The sequence below is a fragment of the Pelobates fuscus genome, chromosome 1 (assembly GCF_036172605.1).
Source record: "Pelobates fuscus isolate aPelFus1 chromosome 1, aPelFus1.pri, whole genome shotgun sequence".
Lineage (NCBI taxonomy): Eukaryota > Metazoa > Chordata > Amphibia > Anura > Pelobatidae > Pelobates > Pelobates fuscus.
In genome coordinates this window covers 377,505,715-377,526,234 of record NC_086317.1, presented here as the reverse complement: position 1 = coordinate 377,526,234, position 20,520 = coordinate 377,505,715, and the positions used below count along the sequence as shown (strand labels likewise).

General features: G+C 39.3%; 2 protein-coding genes across 2 annotated transcripts in view; both read right to left on the bottom strand.

Annotated features, from left to right (window-relative positions):
- Positions 1-1,495, bottom strand: part of COG3 (component of oligomeric golgi complex 3) — an 82,190-nt gene extending 80,695 nt beyond the window's left edge. The window contains exons 1-2 of the mRNA XM_063444713.1: positions 1,302-1,495; positions 373-519 (exon numbers count right to left, since the gene is read on the bottom strand). Coding sequence (XP_063300783.1) covers positions 373-519; positions 1,302-1,457 — 303 coding nt within the window. The 5' untranslated portion in view covers positions 1,458-1,495. The remainder of the gene's footprint in view (positions 1-372; positions 520-1,301) is intronic.
- Positions 1,496-8,164: 6,669 nt separating this feature from the next.
- SLC25A30 (solute carrier family 25 member 30) overlaps positions 8,165-20,520 on the bottom strand; it is a 49,879-nt gene continuing 37,523 nt past the window's right edge. Inside the window, exons 6-10 of the mRNA XM_063444712.1 lie at positions 15,587-15,682; positions 14,660-14,784; positions 13,733-13,868; positions 10,777-10,857; positions 8,165-8,631 (exon numbers count right to left, since the gene is read on the bottom strand). Coding sequence (XP_063300782.1) covers positions 8,590-8,631; positions 10,777-10,857; positions 13,733-13,868; positions 14,660-14,784; positions 15,587-15,682 — 480 coding nt within the window. The 3' untranslated portion in view covers positions 8,165-8,589. The remainder of the gene's footprint in view (positions 8,632-10,776; positions 10,858-13,732; positions 13,869-14,659; positions 14,785-15,586; positions 15,683-20,520) is intronic.

Sequence of the window (20,520 nt, the reverse complement as noted above, 5' to 3'; positions counted from 1 at the left end):
AAATTCTAATTAGTAGCATGTTCTTTAATGATCCGAACCACAATGGAATGAATAACTCTGGATCAGCCAGGCTTAGCCCTATGAAGACATCCAACTTCTGCTGCAGGATAAGGTTGGATGTGGCGCATGCAGCCCAAGGCAAGTTCTAAAATAACTTGATGAATTTCACTGGGACATGGAACAGGGCACTCCTGGTTCATGATCACTACAGCAGACTACAGTCTTAATAGTGCTTGGAGTGTTGCTTTAAATTATCAGTTTGATGACGTCAAGAATATTCCATCTATACGGTTTACATAGAATGATAATCGCAGATAATTGCACATGATACACATCTAAGGTAAACAATACAAGAAGAGATCTGCCGCTTACTTGCTGGGCGGTTTCAATCCGGTCATCATCCATCCCCAGCGTAGAGAATCCTTGCAGGAGAATGCCATCTGTAGATTCAGGAACAGCTGAAGATAAAGGGACTGTCAATGCTCTGGAAGTCAAACTGCATAAATCCTCAATCGGAAGCTGAAAAAAAATAATAAAAGTAAATAAGCAAATCTGCAAAATTACTAAATCACAGAGTCGGTATTCATATTCATGAATACGCCATACAACAAAGTACACATTCATGTGGAGTTTTAAAAGGAGCCTTGTGAGAAAAGTAGAGTCTTTCATATTTGTTCGGAACATGCTTCATATGAAAACAAATTTAAGCTATGGTTATTGAACCACCCCAGCACTGGAGGTGTTCCATTGCTCTCCAATTATTTTTTTTAATTTTAATATATATATATATATATATATATATATATATATATATATATATATATTTTGAACACTTCCTAAAAACAGCCAGGTGACTGCTCTAACAGTAAGGAAAAGCAACCTTAAAAAAAAAAAAAATCCAATTATTTATACTGCAGACAGACTGTTTATCCCTGGAGCGTACAAATACCTGTACATGTTAAAAAGACATTGTTTTATTAAGATTCTAAATGGGGAAATAGAAACTCAGCATGGGTTACTAAAATCTGCTGTTTAATGTATAATTCTGAGGGATGGAGAGGGGGGACTGTGACCCTATGGTGTCTGTCCTATAAACACTGAGCATAATGGTGTATGTCCTATAAACACTGAGCATAATGGTTTATAATAAGCTGAATTACTATAACAAGACACACACGTGTTTGCTCTAGCAGTATACAGTGACAGCATCCTGGACCTGCACACTGAGACACGTTGGACCAACTAACATCCACCCTGAGCCCTGAGTCCTGAGCCCTGGAGCTGTCATGGTGCCCTCTCACCTCTGCTGGAACCGGCAGGTCCTCCACGGCCGCCTTGATCTCCAGCACCGAGTCTACTTGTCTCTCTGTGAGCGGAGCCAGCGGTTCGGCCTTCCGATCCCATAGTGACAGCTTCTCCCGGGCCTCCAGCTCCTCTGGCCCAGTTGCCATCATCATCAAGACTATGGATTAGAGCAGCCACAGCAGCACTTGGATCCGCTTCCGGGATCCTGAAACCTGACAACACAGAGCAAGCGAGTGGGAGGGTCTCCCAGACCCGGAACTACTTTCACGGACTGTCAAGATACTGACCAATCAAACTGACAGGGGGAAAAAATCAGGACCAATAGAGAGACAGCGGCTCGGGAATGTCACGTGACTCTCGTAAAATCAGAGCTGTAAACAGTAAAGGCAGCAGCGCTGGTAATAGTTTAGAACCTCATCCCCCACTACGTAGTGCATACAGTTGGCCATCTTGCCGGAGACAGAGTGTTGTGTGAAGGCTGATGTGACGTCTATGGCGTTTAGAGCTTTAGTTCCACGCCAGCAGGATGGGTCGGGCAGGGGGTGGGATTGTCAGGGTTATTGATGGGAAATGAAAGTGAACTGAACTGAACATTTATTAAACCTTGCATTGTAGTGACTAGAACTCTGAATGACAAATATAGGTTAAACAATAGCTGATTAGGAAAAGATTGTATAGTCACACAATTGTAGACCAAAATAATTTTAATTAAAGAGAAGTTATAGTGCCAGGAAAACAAAGTTGTTTTCCTGGCACTATATGGTCCCCCTATCTGGTGCCCCCTTTGGGGCAGAGCAGGTTAAAAACCCCTTCTGTCATATACCGGAGTCCAATGCCAAAGTCCCTCATTGCTGGCTTGTGCTTTGCCTCTACTCCTCCCCTGCATGTATAATGCCTGCCCATGGGGTTTTGGGTGACGCTGGTCATCCCCGTGCATAGTGCGAGGACATCCAGTGTCAGGCAACCAAAAGTTGCCGAACGACCCGTAAGTCCCTCTAGTGCCTGTGTTATATCCGAAATCTATGTCTATCAGATTTTTATACCGATTTGATTATTTGTATTATATTGAGTGGTCATTGCGAGTTTTAAGCAAACTATGTCCTGAGTTACAATAAAGCGGTGTGTGCTAGTTCCTTTTGGAACTAACTGTGTCTCTTGGTTGATTTATCCATGGATCCCAGTAACCGAGTCTTCGGATCTGTTAACTGGCTGCTTGATCCCTGCATTCCAGGATGTATTCATAAAGAGAGCCAGGGCTGAGAGCCAAAAGTGCCTTTGTAAAGGCAATAGCTGATCACAGTCTAAGCAGGGGTTGTGATATCTGCCTGGGAGAGGAACAGTAGAAGCAAAGGCAGAGGGTATAATACATGCCTTGAAGCATAGAGCTGCAGCATGGTCGGGTGTAAGAGTTCCTGAGAGACCCCTGTCAAGCTTCGGTGACTGGGGCTGAAGCGTTCCAGGGACCCCGATTGTGGCTAGGAAGCGGAGTGGGCAAAGGTACTCGGTCAGAGGTTGAGAGCTCTGTAACTGTGGAAATGAAGGAGAACCTTGCTCTTATCTGGATTAAAGATCACGATGACCCCTTCTTTTTTTTCTTTTACCTTGTTTTATTACTAGTCTTAACAGTCCAGTTCTTCTGTATTAAATACTGCTATTGTGCCCTCACTCAGGTTCTGTTGTATGTAAATATAACATACATGAGACGTATTGTTATATTGACCCTATGTCACTTATTTACACAATCACTTCCGAGTTTTTTGACTCTGTATGACTTTGTATTGACAAATATTTTGGTCAGTAGAAGTGCAATTGTTGCTTTAATAATTGGTATACTTTATAATTTCCCTTTTTACCTATCGGTTTGTACAAAACCCTATTTCCAAAGAATAAAGATTGTCAAAGAAAAAGTACATGGGAGCTTTTCCTGTTGTGTGGTTTGTTTTTTGACCGGATCACATTGTCCAATAGATGGTGGTAGAGCCTGCTCAGATATTATCAGACGTTTCACTGGCAGTGTGTTTGAAGTCACAACTCTTATCTGTTTGGGTATGAGTGATAAGATACCTCCAGCTGGCATCCTAGCAACCTTTTCTTGCATTTGTTACTAATCATACAGTTATCCCGTGATCATCACCTGCCTAGCTTTAGTTCAATGGACTGGCATATTCACAACAGCTGCCAAATATAACATGAGCCACTCCATTAACCCTTCCACAATCTCCCAGCACTGTGAAAGTTAAACAGGTTGCCTGTTTGTACTGTCTTTTCAGAGCCTAATTAGTAATCTTATTGGAAATGCAAGAACTGAACCTTTAATGGGCATTGTTTATTATTATGGATACTCTTAAGTGCCAAACTGAAACCAAAACCAATCCAAATTTTCTAGTGGGGCTGCTGGAGTAGCCGCATTTTACTTAATTCCCTCCAGGATGGCTGCGATATGTGTTAGTTACAGGAGTCGTGATGCTTCCTGTAGAGGCCTCAGATAATCAGTTTCCAATGCACAGTATTAAGTGATGTGGCCTCTGCCATGGAAGCTGAAATCACAATAGAGGAGATTAGAGAAGCCCTCAAGGAATCCAAGACGGGGAGAACCCCCGGTCCATACAGGTTCACTCAAATATTATAAAGTCTTTGTCAACGTTATGCTGTCACATATGCAATCCTCTTTAAACTCCCTCAACGAGTAGGGGAGATTGGGGCCTGAGTCGCTGGTGGCACATATCACAGTGCTTCCCAAGGAGGGAAAGGAACTGGAAATTTGTTCAAGCTACATACCCATATCCTTATTTGTGATGTCAAACTGCTGGCTAAAGTCAGAGCCAGCAGATTAAAGTCAATTTTGCCATCTTTAATCCACTGCAATCAAACCAGCTTCATCCTGGGACGAAAATCTAAAGATAACACTATCCGACAGCTGAAGCTTGTTCATCTGGTGCAGTCTTCGGGAAAGCAGTTGATGATCATTTCTACAGACGCCAAGAGGGCCTTTTATTGGGTGGACTGGCAATTAATGTTCCTGACGATTCGGGAGATGGGCTTTGTATGAATTCTGCATGTGGGTTTAAGTGCTGAATGCAACCCTAACAGCTAGAGTTCGCATCAATGGAGGTTTATCTGATTCCATAAAAATATCGAACAAGGCTGTCCTCTCTCCCTATTGCTATCTATATCTATATCTATATCTATATCTATATATATATATAGACCCTGGAGCCCTTCCTGGAGGCTAACCAGAACAACCAATCGATACGTGGCCTTCATCATGGTGGTACTGAACACAAGATATCGGCATATGCCGATGACCTCATGTTCTAAGTAAAACATCCTCTGGTCTCTTTTCCTAATCTACTGCATAAGCTTGATCGCTTTGGGATACTGAGCATCTACAAACTAAATTTGGATAAATCTAAGGCAATGAATATTTTGTTGCTCTCTTGCGTACAGTCTCAAATCCTATTTCTGTGGTGCAGGGACTGACTTAAGTACCTCAGAATTTGGGTCCCCAATGACTTGAAAGTGAATTTCAGTATAACTTCCAACCAAACCTAAATAATTTCATGATGGATAGCTATCTGTATCATTCACGCAGACATTCCTTTACTATATGTTAATTCATGTAGTTAAGCTCTAGGTGGTTGCATGGTCCAAGTACTTTATAGTAATTCTTACAGCGATATCTACACTGTACCTACCCTGTTGCCTTCCACACTGATAGTACAGCCTTATGAGCCAGTCCCTACTTCTGGACTCGAACCCCGTGTATTTTATACACACAGTCTCTTTACGTGTATTGTATTTTCTATTAAAGATTTATTATTTTTTTAAAAAAAAATTCTGCTTTCCACTCCAGGGGAGTTAGTATCCCCCAATGTGGGCACACCCTCAGTTGAGTGGGATTTGGTAGATGGACCTTCGCTCTCCCCTCCAAAATACCTTAACTTTTGGGATCTCTCTTTTCTCTATTGCTCTGGGTTAGGTCCTTCATTTGTTGCCCACTTAGTCCTTTTCTTGACTCCAGGGCTTGATCATATTCTAGCTCTTCAGTCATTTATTTTCTTCCAATTTGCCAGCAAATATTCCATACACATAGTAGGTACGCACACACCATGGTATGGAGGCAAACAAGAGTTTGTCACCTTCATACAACTTGATAGAGGGCTAAAGTAAACTGAAAAAAAACTAAAAAAGTTACAGAAAAACACACAGAATTTGACCAAATATTTTATATTATGAAAGAAAGAAAAAAACAAAGTAGTGCAAGCTGAAATACCATGGGCTTTATGGTAAAGCTATGGGGGGGAGGAGGGAGCCAACATGACCGATTTTTATATGCAATAACATTTTAATTTGCAGAATATTTGAAAGCAGGCAAATAAATCTATATTAAATACAGAACGAAATATCACACAAAAATATACAGGCTGGATTGTTCTCTCTTGAGAAAGAGAGGAGAAAAAACAAAAAACTAACTTTCATATGGAGGTCATCTAAACATCACCACACTCATTCTCTGAAAGTGCAGTGGAGATAACTTTGTTTCCATTTGTGTCCATTACATATCAGTTCATTTTTACCAGAGGGGAAAAAAAAAAAAAGCAAGAAAACCAAAAACATGCATGATATTTACACCTCCAAAAAACCCCAAAATAAATAAAAAAAATTAAAGTCATTTTAATCTTTGTCAGGAACATCCAACTGTAGATGTAGAATATGAGTGGAAAAAAATAGAATGTACCTCCCCCACCCCACCCAGTGTGAAAATACCATGTAATAACATATACTAATTGCTTTCCACTATTGAAATGTATTTGTATACAAGTTGCCTGAACTGGAACAGTGGTGCGGCAAAACCCTGAACCTTTCATCTCCTGATAAACATTTTTTTTTAAGCCGGAGAACAAAAGCAGTATTTTTCACACTGGTTTCTCCATCAAGAAATAACCATGACGTTATACTACTGTAAAACAAAATGGCTGAGCAGTGAGTAACACACATTTGATACCAAGTAAAAGCAAAATGCGTGACCACATCCTGGCAGCTGTACAACACAGATAGCAATTACACTACTCTGACAGGAAAATGCCAAGTGTTATTCACACAACCAAGTTAAAAATTACTGTAAATGTCATTTTTATCAATAAATAATTGTGCATATAAGCAGCTAAGGTGGAATGTAACTGAGCTGTCCAAACAGCAGATTGTACAGAAACAAATACATGTTTCAATAAAAAAAATAATAATACAATAAACATTTAGCAGAGGTGATTTATTTTCTACAAATAAAAACCAAAACAAAATAAAAACCAAAACAGATTGCAGTTATCTCGCCTCACCCCAAAAGAGATTCATGGCTGAAGAATTGAGGTAACTGCAAAATCTAAATAACAAACACAACCTACACATTTCTAATAAGAAACCAAAATATATAAGTACATGGATGACCTATGGATCTCCCCCCCCCCCCCCCCTCTCCCCTCCCCCTCCCCCCACACCACCCTGCAATTTACAAAGGGGCAAATTTAGAGTTGGAGTGAAAACTTTTGCTAAACTATCTAGCATAAAACCAAGCCTCTACAGAGCAGGGTTACTCAAATACCGGTCTCAAGGACGGCACAGGAGCCCAACATTTCTGAAAAAAGCCCAAACAATGGAAGTGAATAACCAAAGCTATTATTTACCTGGGATATCCAGAAAGTCAGGGCAGTGTTGAGGACCGTATAAGTTAGGGAATCTCTACCATAAAGCAGTATTGAGAAACTCCATAGAGTGACTATTCAATGCTTAGTGCGTTTTCCAGTAAGTCTTTAGTACACATATTTACATTAAAAGTTACATTAAGAAAACAATTAAAAGGCATTAATACTTTGCTTCTTTAAAGTAACATTCTATGCTGGAGATACGCCCCCATTTACAATGCCTTACATAGATTATACATTCCGGTAAAATAACATGGATCTAAAGAACGTAGAAATATTTACATTTTTAAAAATGGGATTGCTGCAGCTCCCTGCAGTAACTTTCAGACCTTATTGATTCTCATCGATTATGGGATATGTAGTTCAGCATTTGACAAAAGTAAAAAATTAAAAAATAACATAAAAGTGAATGGAATTGTCCACACTGAGTGAATTGGGCTGAATATGCAAACAGCCAGAAAGGAGGTAGGGGCTTGTTATCTTGCACATACCTCCTAAGCACTTGTACAGGCAGAGGGAAGCATGTTTAAGCCGGATAAGGGGATTGGGTTTATAGAACTGCAGCAACTGTAAGCAATTGCAGGACTACTACCTCTGTGAGAGACCACTACCCAACTGTCCCTTTTCCTACAGCTGCCACAGATTTCCTAGGGTGTGGATTGAGGCCAATCAGTGCCACCCCCAGACTAATTAACAGTTTTACACTCTTTAGATTCTAAAAAGTTAAAAGGTTAAAATCTTAATATTGCCTGAAGTTCCAGTTTAGCGATCGCCATGATCAAGTCATTTGTCTGGAAGGCTAGCTTTACTAATCTTGCATGGCTACAAGAGTGACATGTTGCATGATTGTGTAGGAACAGCAGAATTCTATGTATAACTACCCTTACATAGCTCTAACCTCGACATTTAAATATTAACAGTGTTAAAATGAACTAGTATATGTTCAATTTCTCAGTAAATACATTTTATCTGTAATATAGATCAGCAAATTGTCTGTGTGGGAGGATACTAACCCACAATTTGTAATTTTCTTTGTAACTCAAAATCAGGTTTTAGACATTTGCAAGGTTTGAAAAACATGTAACAGTGGAAGGAAAAACCAAAAAACATTCAAATGAAAATTCAAATCCCCCCCCCCCCCCCCAATGGCTGATGGGAAAAAAACAAAAAAAACAAACCAAACAAACATACATACATTCAAAAATCCATTTTACTTTGCAGGTGTAAAAAATATATACTTTAAAGGTTTCTTTTTGGCAGTGCAACAATGGATAGTTCTTCCATTCACCAATACATTATGAAAAACGCTTAATCTCCATCTTCTAACACAATCCTGGATTCCCTGTGAGAATAAGCACTAATAAATAAAAAAAAATCCTCCGTTGCGGCATTGGACCTTAACTTGTATAGCTTCCAAAAAAAAGTAGTCACGAAGCTTTGGTGTGTTTAGTTTTCATCCTTCCAATACCTGTACTCTGGGCAAACATTCAAATGTTTCATTGGGATATCAGGGAGCCAGCTGCAGAGCTGCCTGGTGGTTTTGTGATACTTTAAATCATTTGGCTAGCTTTATGTAGTCCAAACGTTAGAGATTCAGTTTCTTTAACTGTTCATAGGTGATAAAGAACTGAGGCACAATATTAAGGAAACTCGACAGTAAGAACAAGGTCACACATTTATTTTAGTAGGCATATTTAAAAGAAGTATTTAGCAAACAAATTTGTGCAAAATGGTTATTTAACTCCTTCATTACAGGGTTTAAAAGGTTTCCAGAGGCTTATTAAGCCTCTATAATACACGTAATTGGACTGGAACTAGTATGCTTTCCAGGTTGGAACGCACAGCACAAAGTGGGCATACAGTATAGATTTTAAAAGGCAATTTACAGAGAGATGAGAATCAATTACAAACTATATAACCCTGAAGAAGTCCAGGACGAAACCCATAGGGACTTTTGTTCTTTTTTTTTTTGTCTTTATGTTTTATATCCCATCTTCTGAAGTTGAATGACTGTATACCAGGAGTGTGACAACCTGTATGTAGTGATATGCTTGAGTGAATTTTGTCATATTAAACAGATATTTTGTATACTATATTGCACTATTTGTTGCCGGCTTTTTTTGCATGAGATGAATTCACCTTAGAATATTCTGTGAAGAGAATATACCTATTTAAAAGGGTTTAGGTCATTATTATAGTGGTCTGGGTGCAGTGTCCCCCTTAGGCCTGCTCTGTAAAACAGATGTCATGCATGAGGACATTCAGCGTCAAGCAAAATCCCATAGAAAAGCAGCGACTCAATGATCCTATGGAAAAGTCATAATGTGCATGCAGTGCCCGCCACGCATGTGCATTAGTTTCCCAGGGGAGATGTCAGCAGAGGAGGAGTGCAACATTGTAGGGCTAAGGGGGTGAAGTGGCCTGGGTGCCTATAGAGTGGAATCAGGTAAGTGAATGAAAGGGTTTTTATTAACAGTGCAGGGAGTGAGGGACACTTCAGTGTTAAGAATACATCTTTTATATTCCATATACTGTAAAGTGAACTGGAAGAAAGGTCTGCTTATATAACCTGATAGTAAGTGCATTACTTATTTACTAGAGATTGGGGTTTTATACTATATGCGAAGCCAGAGGGTATTTTTCACCTGTAAGTTGGGATTTTTTTATTTTTTTTGCTACACACCATTTGTTTTTTTGTGTTTGGTACCTGAAAAGGTCCCTTTTTAAATTACATTATCTCAGCTCTCAGTCAGCAGAATATAGGCATGTTGGGGTTTGAATGAGGAATTGGGGATTCTTCTTAGAATTCACATGTAGCCATGCTTTACAGGACACATATCTAATATATATATCTAGTACCAATAAATGCAATTACACTCGTGTTTTTGGGGATCGACCGATATGGATTTTTAAATTTTTTTTTTTAATAGCGGATATCGATAATCTGTTAACTTTCAGGCCGATAGCCGATAACTATATTCTGTACATTTACCATGGGCTTTTTTTGGGGGGGGGGGGGGGGGGCTCAAATAGATTTAAGGCTTTTAAAGTGAGTCATAACCTTTTTATTTCTGGTGAGCTTTTATCATCTACAGTGTGGTAAAATCCTGTACCCTAAGGGCATATTACGTTATTAGCATGCTTAACAACTTCTAGCTTGTAGCATCACCTTTCGCAGCTCCCTGTCATGGCTTCACCTGCTGTGTCTTCTCAATCCTCCAGTGAGCACTCCCTCAGACGCAGAGACTGCAGACAGGCAGATGGTGAAAGGGCATAATGCCCCACCTCTCACTAATGCTGGGCACAATCCAGTGACGTGGAGCACCTTGAGGGGCATTCTCAACAAGCTCAGATGCAACATGGCACAAATAGAAGGTAGAAGGCAGGCAGCACTACTTCAGCGTCTTTTAAAGTCTCGCGATTTGCACGCCTGGTTTTGCCGCACGGAGTGTTGCCACGATAACCGGCGGGAATGCTTTAACGGCCAGGGCCAGGGTGTGAAACGCGAGACTTGGAGAGAGGACAAATTGGTCGCATGCTAGACCACCTCATTATCGGCAAGATTTAGGCAGATACCAAGATTTAATTAAAAAAAAAAAAACGGAATATCAGCCGATAATATCGGCAAAACCAATAACCAGTCAATCCCTACTTGTGTTTATACTAAACAAAGTGCAAGAAGAAAAAAACACGTCCCAAGTAGGAATAAGGAAAGACTGTTAATGGAACCTAGCAGTTCAGAAAAGTTACTTAGGAATTTCAAAAAGGATACAATGATATTCCATGGTCCAAGTCTTAACCAGTTTGGCCAAAATCCTTTGTACAAAGCAGAAAACCCTTCATTCTTCCAAGTCTGCAAAGAAAGCAACACATTTAAAAAAATAAAAAAAATAATGTATATATAAAAATACAAAAATACACATACAGAATGAATGTTCTAGTTCATTACATTAGAAAAAAGGAGAATGCACACCAGAAACCACAAGTAATCTATAACTTGGTTTAATAAACCAACAATAGGTTTGAGGAATAGCACCCAGGTGATTATAGTCTTTATTAACTGATTGTTTCTCCATACTTTATTCATTATATGACTAGTTCATTACATTGACACAAGAAAAATGTGATTTTACTAAATGTATTTGTATTACTAAATTCCAATCTGTATTGATATATGGATCAATTTTATTACTGTAGTCATACCTTTTAACAAAATAAAAAGAACTTTATAACACAGAGAAGTGCAGATTGATCCATATCTTAGGCAAACAGTTATTTTCAGTGCTCTGAAGAATCATCACCAATGTTGGTAGATTCACTTCAGAGACTAACTGCTTAAATCTGTGGATATTTAAATGCAAAGATTTCGTTGAGCTGTTATTTTTAGCACACTTTCCACCATAATTAATTATACCCTGGATAATACAGTTGTGTGCCCTGAATCAATCAGTTGTACAAAATCTAAAAAGAATAACCTGGTTAGGAGGATAGGATCTCCTTCTGAAAAGCGTAAATCAACACTGCAAATGCCTGCACTTACTGAAGTCACAGAGGTTTACAATAATTCAATCAATTTATTTTGTTTTATCCTCTTTAACCCCTTAAGACCGCAGCCAAATGTACAAGTTGTGATCCAAAAAAACGTAAACAAAACCTGGCATTTGCGCTATATGTCTGTCCAACCATAATTCACCTCTTTCATATTAAATGCACCCCCCATTATTATATATCATTTTATTCAGGGGAAACGGGGCTTTCGTTTAACATCAAATATTTAGGTATGGAACATAATTTAATATGAAAAAAATATTTAAAAAATGGGAGAAAATAAGAATTTTTAAATTTTTTTTAGTTCTACGTGACATTCTAACTGTGAATGTCATAATACTGTTTGGTTTTACTGCAATACAATACACATATTTGTATTCAGCGATGTCTCGCGTGTAAAACAGTACCCCCTATGTACAGGTTTTATGGTGTTTTGGGAAGTTACAGGGTCAAATATAGCGTGTTACATATTTCAGTTTTTTTACATTGAAATTCGCCAGATTGGTTACGTTGCCTTTGAGACCATATGGTAGCCCAGAAATAAGAATTACCCCCATGATGGCATACCATTTGCAAAAGTAGACAACCTAAGGTATTGCAAATTGAGTATGTCCAGTCTTTTTTAGTAGCCACTTGGTCACAAACACTGGCCAAAGTTAGTGTCAATATTTGAAAATGCAAAAAACTAATTTGAACGCAAATTTTGGCCAGTGTTTGTGACTAAGTGGCTACTAAAAAAACTGAACATACCCTATTTGCAATACCCTGGGTTGTCTACTATTGCAAATGGTATGCCATCATGGGGATAATTTTCATTCCTGGGCTACCATACGGTCTCAAAGGCAACCTGGCGAATTTTAATGTGAAAAAACTGAAACGCAAACCTTATATTTGACTCTGTAACTTTTGAAAACACCATAAAACCTGTACATGAGGGGTACTGTTGTACTCAGGAGACTTCGCTGAACACAAATATTAGTGTTTCAAAACAGTAAAACGTATCACAACAATTATATCGTCAGTGTAAGTGCCATTTGTGTGTGAAAAATGCAAAAAATGTCACTGTCACTGACGATATCGTCGTTGTAATATATTTTACTGTTTTGAAACACTAATATTTGTGTTCAGCGAAGTCTTCCGAGTAAAACAGTACCCCCCATGTACAGGTTTCATGGTGTCTTGGAAAGTTACAGAGTTAAATATAGTGCTAGACAATGTAATTCCCTGAACTTTTGGCCTGGGTTGGCAGGCAGGTCCTGCAAATTGTAATTAATAAAATGACCTAATTATGTAAAATTATTACATAAATATATGCGTAGAATTATTATATATATATGTGTGTATATATATGTATATAATTTTTTTTAATTATTTTTATTTATATATAGGTATATACATAGTGATATATACGTATATACTTATGTATATAGATATATATATTATTTCGTTCTACATGTATTTTGATATCAATATATATATATATTAATTTTAAAATACAGTTAGAACGAAATTACGCATGTTTATATATTTATCTATTTTTTTTATTATTTTTTTATCGTATATATATTTCTTTATTTTTTATTATATATAAATATATATATAATGAAAATTATATATATATTTAATCAATATCATTGTACGTGTATTTTGATATTAATATATATATATAATTATGTATATATTAATATTAAAATACACGTAGACAGTGTATGCATATTTATGTGTATGTGTGTATATGTGTGTATATATATACTTAGATCATATATATAATAAATATATATATGATCTAAGTATATATAATTTATTTTTACACTGTTTTAACATTTTTTTTTTTTTCCAGACAGCAGGGGGAGTACCTGTCATTACAGGCACTCCCCCTGCTGGCAATGCCTTGGACGGCTATGCCGTCCATGTGATCGCGGGGTCCTCGCAAGGACCTCGCGATCACATGGCCCTGGGCGGCTGAAGAGGACACAGGGGGACTCCCTGGGCTCCCAGGTAAGTCCCCCATACCGCGATCGCCGGCGTGGGATCGCCGGCGACCGGGTAAGTACATAAGATCGCAGGACGTACTATGCCGTCCTGCGGCTTTTAGAGCCACCAAAATAAGGACGGCATAGTACGTCCTGCGGTCTTAAGGGGTTAAATATCTTTCCAAGGCAAATATACATATGACATACCTGCAATAAACAATCCAGGGTGCCCTTGTAACTTGAGGCAGCATCACATACCACTTTCTGGTTCATCATTCTAGTTCTTACAACATCAACAGGATTTGAAGCAAGAGCTCCTGCTAACCCACAAGTAAAACTGGACCTACGGGAGAGGATTAGATTTATAATGGAATTACTCAGCCAAGTCTTCTTGCAGCAACCAAATCCTAGGTTTAATGAAGGCCTTCTCAAATATTCTTATTTTGCAATCTTGGCTATATAACTATCCTGGATTACTGATGGCTTCTAACACACAAAGCACCACAAGAAGAGGAGTGCATGGCAAAATTAATTCTCAAAGCTTACACCCATTTGTCCTGAGCAGAGCCCCAACTGACTAAGAAGGGATCAAGAGTTTAATTTGGGCAGAACTTGAAAAAGTGATATTGGCATGGTGTATGAACTTTGGAGAAGCAGACTTGAATTAATATCTGTTGAACTCCGTGGGGTACATGGGACACAGGCAAGTTTTCTTTACATATAGTTCAATAACCACTTTAGAGGATTATATAAAAAACACAACTATTGCAAATTATCTAGGGAGGGTGATGACTCATTATATGATCCTTCAGTTTAAAACAGAGCCTCAAGAACAAGGTTTGTGTGAAAGAATTGTAATTGTTCTAACATTTGTAATAATAAATAAAAAATCCAAAAAACAAAACTACCATTATCCCACACTCTAGTACAGCAACCAACAACTCTTATCACCAAATCCCAAGTTATACAAAAGTTATTTAAAAAGTTGCAAACTTTTGAATCCATGGAGATAAGGATATATGTTATTAGCTAGGGCTTTGGTCTGCTACATCACAGTTTAATGTAAACCATTAATAAATAGAAGAACAGTAATGCATTTGTTGAATTTGGAAAACAAACTTCTATATGACCTACAGAAAGTGAGTATAGATGGTGTCTCCCATCAGCCCAGACAAGATCAGATGTTTCTTGGTGATGTCATACACCGGCAACTCCACACCAACCACAATAGCTGCTCTTTGTGCAGTGAGTGAAACCCCCTGAAAGGCAATACAAAGTTGTTTAACAAACTGCTGGTACTATGTGTTAAAGCTGATATGTCACTTATTTGGATATTAAACCACTGAATATAAAATAAATACATTTAATAAAAAAAATATTTAAATCACCCCATAAAATGCTCTATTTCGTAAAAGTGTATTTTAGCACCACTCTAGGCACTGTCTTACCTTATGGGGTTAAACCGTTTTTTTAATGTTTAACCCCAAAGTCTTGTTGACAGTGCCCATAAGCTCAGCCCCATTGCCTCCTCCGGCCCCTGTGCCAAGGTCGATACCTCGGATGCCAGTGATAGGCTGTAAGCGTTATTTGTGAACAGGAGCATAGTAAAGTTGATATGACTGATAAAAGAAACATAAATCAGCCTGGGACTACACAGATATGTTATAGTAATCAGATAATTATTTCATCACAGTAGGACCCCTGACTTTGACATTGTCGCTGGTGGTCTGGTGGCTGAGGCGAGATTTACTTACCTGAACCGGTCCTTCACGTGAGCTGCCATCCTCCTCCATCTGCTCCAGATGCTGGTGCTTCAGCACCCGGAGACAACGTCACTGCTGTACTCTTGTGCATGCGTGAGAGTACAGCATTGCGGTCTATGGAGATTCTAAATCTAAATTATTTCAAAAAAGCATTTCACCACAGTATAACTGCAATAGAGTTTTAATGAGGAACAAGGAACTGTCACCTGTCTGGAAGTGACACTTCCTCTTTAAGGCCATGACTGTTACATAAAGAGTAAAGTTGGTTTGTTTATAAAACCAGGTCTTGTTCACTTGCCTTCCATAACCCTCTAGTTCCTTCCTGCTGGTAGATACTGATGAAGTTTCCAATCATTCCTCCCTGGATAAGGCTGCCCTGGGCTTGCATTCTTATCTATAGATTAAAAAACACAAATGTAAGCAACATTTTATTAAACTCAAAAAGTAATTTCCTATTCATTAATGGCTCAAAACAGGCCATTTAACACCACTTTTATTGTACACTGGGAATGGTTAATCATGAACAAGATACAGCGAAAAGGTTAATCAGGATCAGTATGTCAAGTTACTATTTTCAGAAAGTTATGTTCTCACATTACAGTCAGGCTGTCTGCTCAACGTACACAGCTATCTAGAGAATATAGGAAACTGAACACAGTTTTGTACATGGTGTTCCCCTGCTTTGGGATGGCTAATTCCTATGCCCTATCACCCACAAAAATTTTTTTAAAAAAAATCAATATACTGTACATGCATCTACTTGCATGGAACATATTACATCAGATCTCCCTGTGCTTTGAGTTTGCAAAGAACAAACTGATCACTTCCACATAGCTGTCACATGTTACAGCTGGAAGCAAACAAAACATAGTTCAAATCAAAATGACAAAAGTGACCAACTGATTGAATATATATATGTTCATTAAGTATATTAAAATGAGGCATATAAAATCCAGCATTTTAAATGTGTTTTTTTGTGTGTTTTTTCCAGTTTTATGAAGAAAAAAAAATAAAAAAATAAAAATAAAAAAAACACGCTGCAGAATATGTTGACGCTCTATAATTTATTTTTATTTTTTTTATTAAAAAGTGTTCAAAAAAGTTCCTAACACTATAATGTTAGAATACATAGATTATTGGACACCCAGAAAAAAAAAACAAAAAAAAAAACACAACCTCTTTAAAAAACACAATACCCTTCCTTGATGCTCTGATTTTGGTATGGTCATCCCACCTCTGCTAGTTGGAGGTGGCCATAGGCAGCAATATAAACACTACTTTTTCTCTGCCTGCAGGGACAGGCTATTTGCCCCGAAATCACTACATAAACAAACAGGCAAATAGCACATTGAACAAAGAAGGACTCGGGATTGAAACACATGTTTATTAGTATAGGATTAAAATTGTATAATTTGCCTGACCGGACCTGGTTATTAATATAGGTTTTGTGTCCACTAAAACAAATCTGCATTTTTGTCCAAAGTAGGTCAAAAGTATCATAAAATAAACAGTAAAATATCTACCGTATGTAATGCATTTTTTTGTGAAATAGTAATTACCTTTTATATTCCATTTCCTTTATGCATCACAGCACAACACCAAGCACTTTAATATAAATGGTTTACAAAATGTCCAAATTTTTTACATATCAATTTAAAAGCCAAGTTTGCAAATCACAGATATGTATGTATATACAACCATCCAGAGGCGGCTCTTTAATTAGGCGATTTAAGGCCTTGCGGCAGTCTAAATCGCCTTAGAGCAGACTGAACCGTCGGGTCCTCAGTCAGGGCTTACCCAGTATGCCGCCGGATGCAGGGCCCCTCCACATGGCCTGCCCATAGAGAGCCGAGCCTTAGATCTGCAGCTCCGCCCGGTGCAGAGCTGCAGATCACGTGGTGTGTTTCTCGCGAGCTCACAGAGTGATGCCGCGCGCTCTGACCGGAGCTTGTGAGAACGAGGTCTCCAGCTATGTGCATGGCGGAGCTGCAGACAGGATAGTTATCCCACCGGACCACTAGGGGCTGCCACAACTGGACCACCAGGAACTTGCATAAAAAAGGTATTCCAGTGTGTTGAGGCTTGTCACAGCCTCCACACTTCTTGCCCCCCACATACCATACCCCAACACTGTCATAACCCCCACCCCCCCACACTGTCACTCATCCCTACACACACACACACACGCACTTCCCCTCCCCACTGTCCCACACCCTGCCTCCCCACACAGTCACCATCCTCCACCCGGTCACCCCACCCTGCCCCCCCACTCTGTCACCCACACCCTGCCCCCCAAACTCTCATCTTCCTCCACAGTGTCACCCTTCCACATGATCAGTCCCCAACACAATCACTGATACATAGTCACACCTCCCAACAAATTCTCACCTACCTACTGTCACAATTCCACACACATACAATCAACCCCCACATTGTCACCCCTCCTTCACCCACCCACACATTAACCTCTCCTAATCGTGTCACTCTCACCCTCTCCATCCATACCATAATTACCTGCCCTCGCTCTTCCACACTCACTCATTCTATCACATTAATCCCCATACTCCTATCACACTCCTCTTCTCTCATACTTACACACTCACCCCGAACCCTGTTGCACTCATTCTCTTTCACATTAACCCAAACCATGCCACACTCACCCTGTCACATAACCCTCTCTAATGCAGTCACTCTCACCTCCCCTCGCCCTGTCACACTCCCTCCTCCAACCATGCCACACTCATCCTGTCACATTAACACCTCTAATCATGTCACACTCACTCCCTCAACCCTGTCACACTCCCTCCCTCAACCCCGTCACATTAATCCCTTCACCCTGCCAGTTACCCCTTTGCGCACCCTGAATACATTTATCATACACACAATCATGGTCACAGGCAGCTCCCCCAAACACACAACAGTCAGCTACCCCATACACATACAGTTCCATAAACAAACATATGCATGCTCACAGAGACATACATTCATTAACATGGATTCTCACTGTCAGACACTCTCAGGCACATACACAGGTAGAAAATGCCAGATACACACACACACACACACACACAAATTCACACAGCCAGATACACATTGTGACTGCATGTCTGTATTTGTCAGTGTGTGTCTCTGTGCAACAGTGTGTTTGTGTGTGCATGTAAGAGTGTGAATGTGTTTTGTTTCGTATATGTGTGTCTATGGTTGCAATGTGAGGGCGGCATGGTACGGCAAAGCAAAGGTAATGTGGAAAGATATATAATATACATACATACATATACAAAACATGGAGACACATGTAAAGAACATATGGGATAATATACATGTTAAGGGATTACAGAATTTGTGGGGGAAAGGTCTATGTGACAGTTTTCTTATCTGTAACTTTATTATTCTGTAGGTGATTTTTTTCACCCAATCAAAATTGTAATTTCTGTTTGCAAGAACACCTCCACACCGGCACTTCTGTATACATGACTGCCAGCCTATGCAACCATACATGGCAATCATGTATAAACGATCAGCATTACTGCAAATTAATTTAGTTTGCAAATTATATAGGGATTCACTGAAATTTCGGCCAAAACTGGGCCTATCCCGTTTCGGCCAAAAACGGGTCAAACTTTTTATTTTTTCTATTTTTGTAGTGCATAGTTTAACAGACATGCTTGCATTAACAATTCAGATGATTATATATCACAATGAAATATGGCAATTGTAACGAATGCTGGTATAGCAGCTACCCGTTAGTCTATTTGCTCCCGAACTGCCTGAGCGATTATAGTCTGGGAGTCGAACGATTCTCCATACAAATGACAGTTTCCCAACTGTATTCTCCCAGTAAAGTAGACAGGAACCCACACATCAGCCGAAACTAGATGAACAGTGTAACAGGAATGATTGTAATGGGTGTCACATTGGCTTTTTTAGTTACAGCTACCGAACGAACAAAAGTCAAATAACTGAAATAACACTAATGATAACATGAAAAGTCAAGATTACTGCACTTGGGATGGGGGGGGGGGGGAGAGGGGGGGAGGGGAGAACACTATGGGACAGGAGAGGGGGAAGAAAAGAACACTATGGGGCAGGGAAGGGGAGAAAAAAAGAACACTATGGGGCAGGGGAGGGAGGGGAGAAAAGAACACTATGGCACAGGGGAGGGGGGGGAGAAAAGAACACTATGGCACAGGGGAGGGGGGGGGGGAAGAACACTATGGGACGGGGGGGGGGGGAAGAGGAACACTAGAGGGGAGGTAGAGAGAAACATTAAAGGGACACTATAGTCACCCAGACCACTTCAGCTCAATGAAGTGGTCTGGATGCAATGTCCCTCAGGTTTTAACCCTTCAGATGCGAACATAGCAGTTTCAGAGAAACTGCTATGTTTACATTTGGGGTTAAGCCAGCCTCTAGTGGCTGTCTTCCTGAGGGTTGGGGCACCCTCAGGGCACTATAGTGACAGGAAAACCGCTTAGTTTTCCTGACACTATAGTGATCCTTTAAGCGGAGGGGACTACTAAAAGGATCAAAATAAAAGGATTTTCATATTAGATTAAATTCATTTAAAAGGTCTAATAAAATTATAGAAAAAAACAAAAAAAAACTTTTTTAAAATCATTTGGGGAAAAAAAGTCATTTTCGGTTTCAGTTTTCGGACAAGGCATCCTGATTTTTCGGTTTCGGCCCATATTTTTATTTTGGTGCATCCCTAAAATGCCATAACTACAGTCAGAGAGCTCACAACAGAGCGGCACAGGGAGCCGCGACAATGCAAGCCTCTGAACAATCCAGCGCCGCAAGCCCGCCTTTCAATATACCTACAGCTCATTAAACACACACAATGCAACATATATATATATATATATATATATATTTATTTTTTTTTTACTATGAGTGTTAGTGGGGGCCTAATATATGAGTTTTGCCTAAGGCCTCACAAAGTCTAAAGCCGCCACTGCAACCAGCAATTACAAGACATTAGCTGATTGGGACCTTTGCAATAATCGCACAATCTCGAGTGTATGGAACTTCTAACTAGTGCATTTAATTCACTTAAAATAATAAAAAAAAAAAAATGATTGCTATATTTTGCGTAATGTCATTCTTACACAAATCTACGCAAACTGCCATGATAAACAAGCAAAAGAAAAACCACCATCATCCAAATATAAGTGGACACCTGTTCAAACTAAAGTAAATGTAGATAACGTAAACTGCTGGGATTAAACAAAC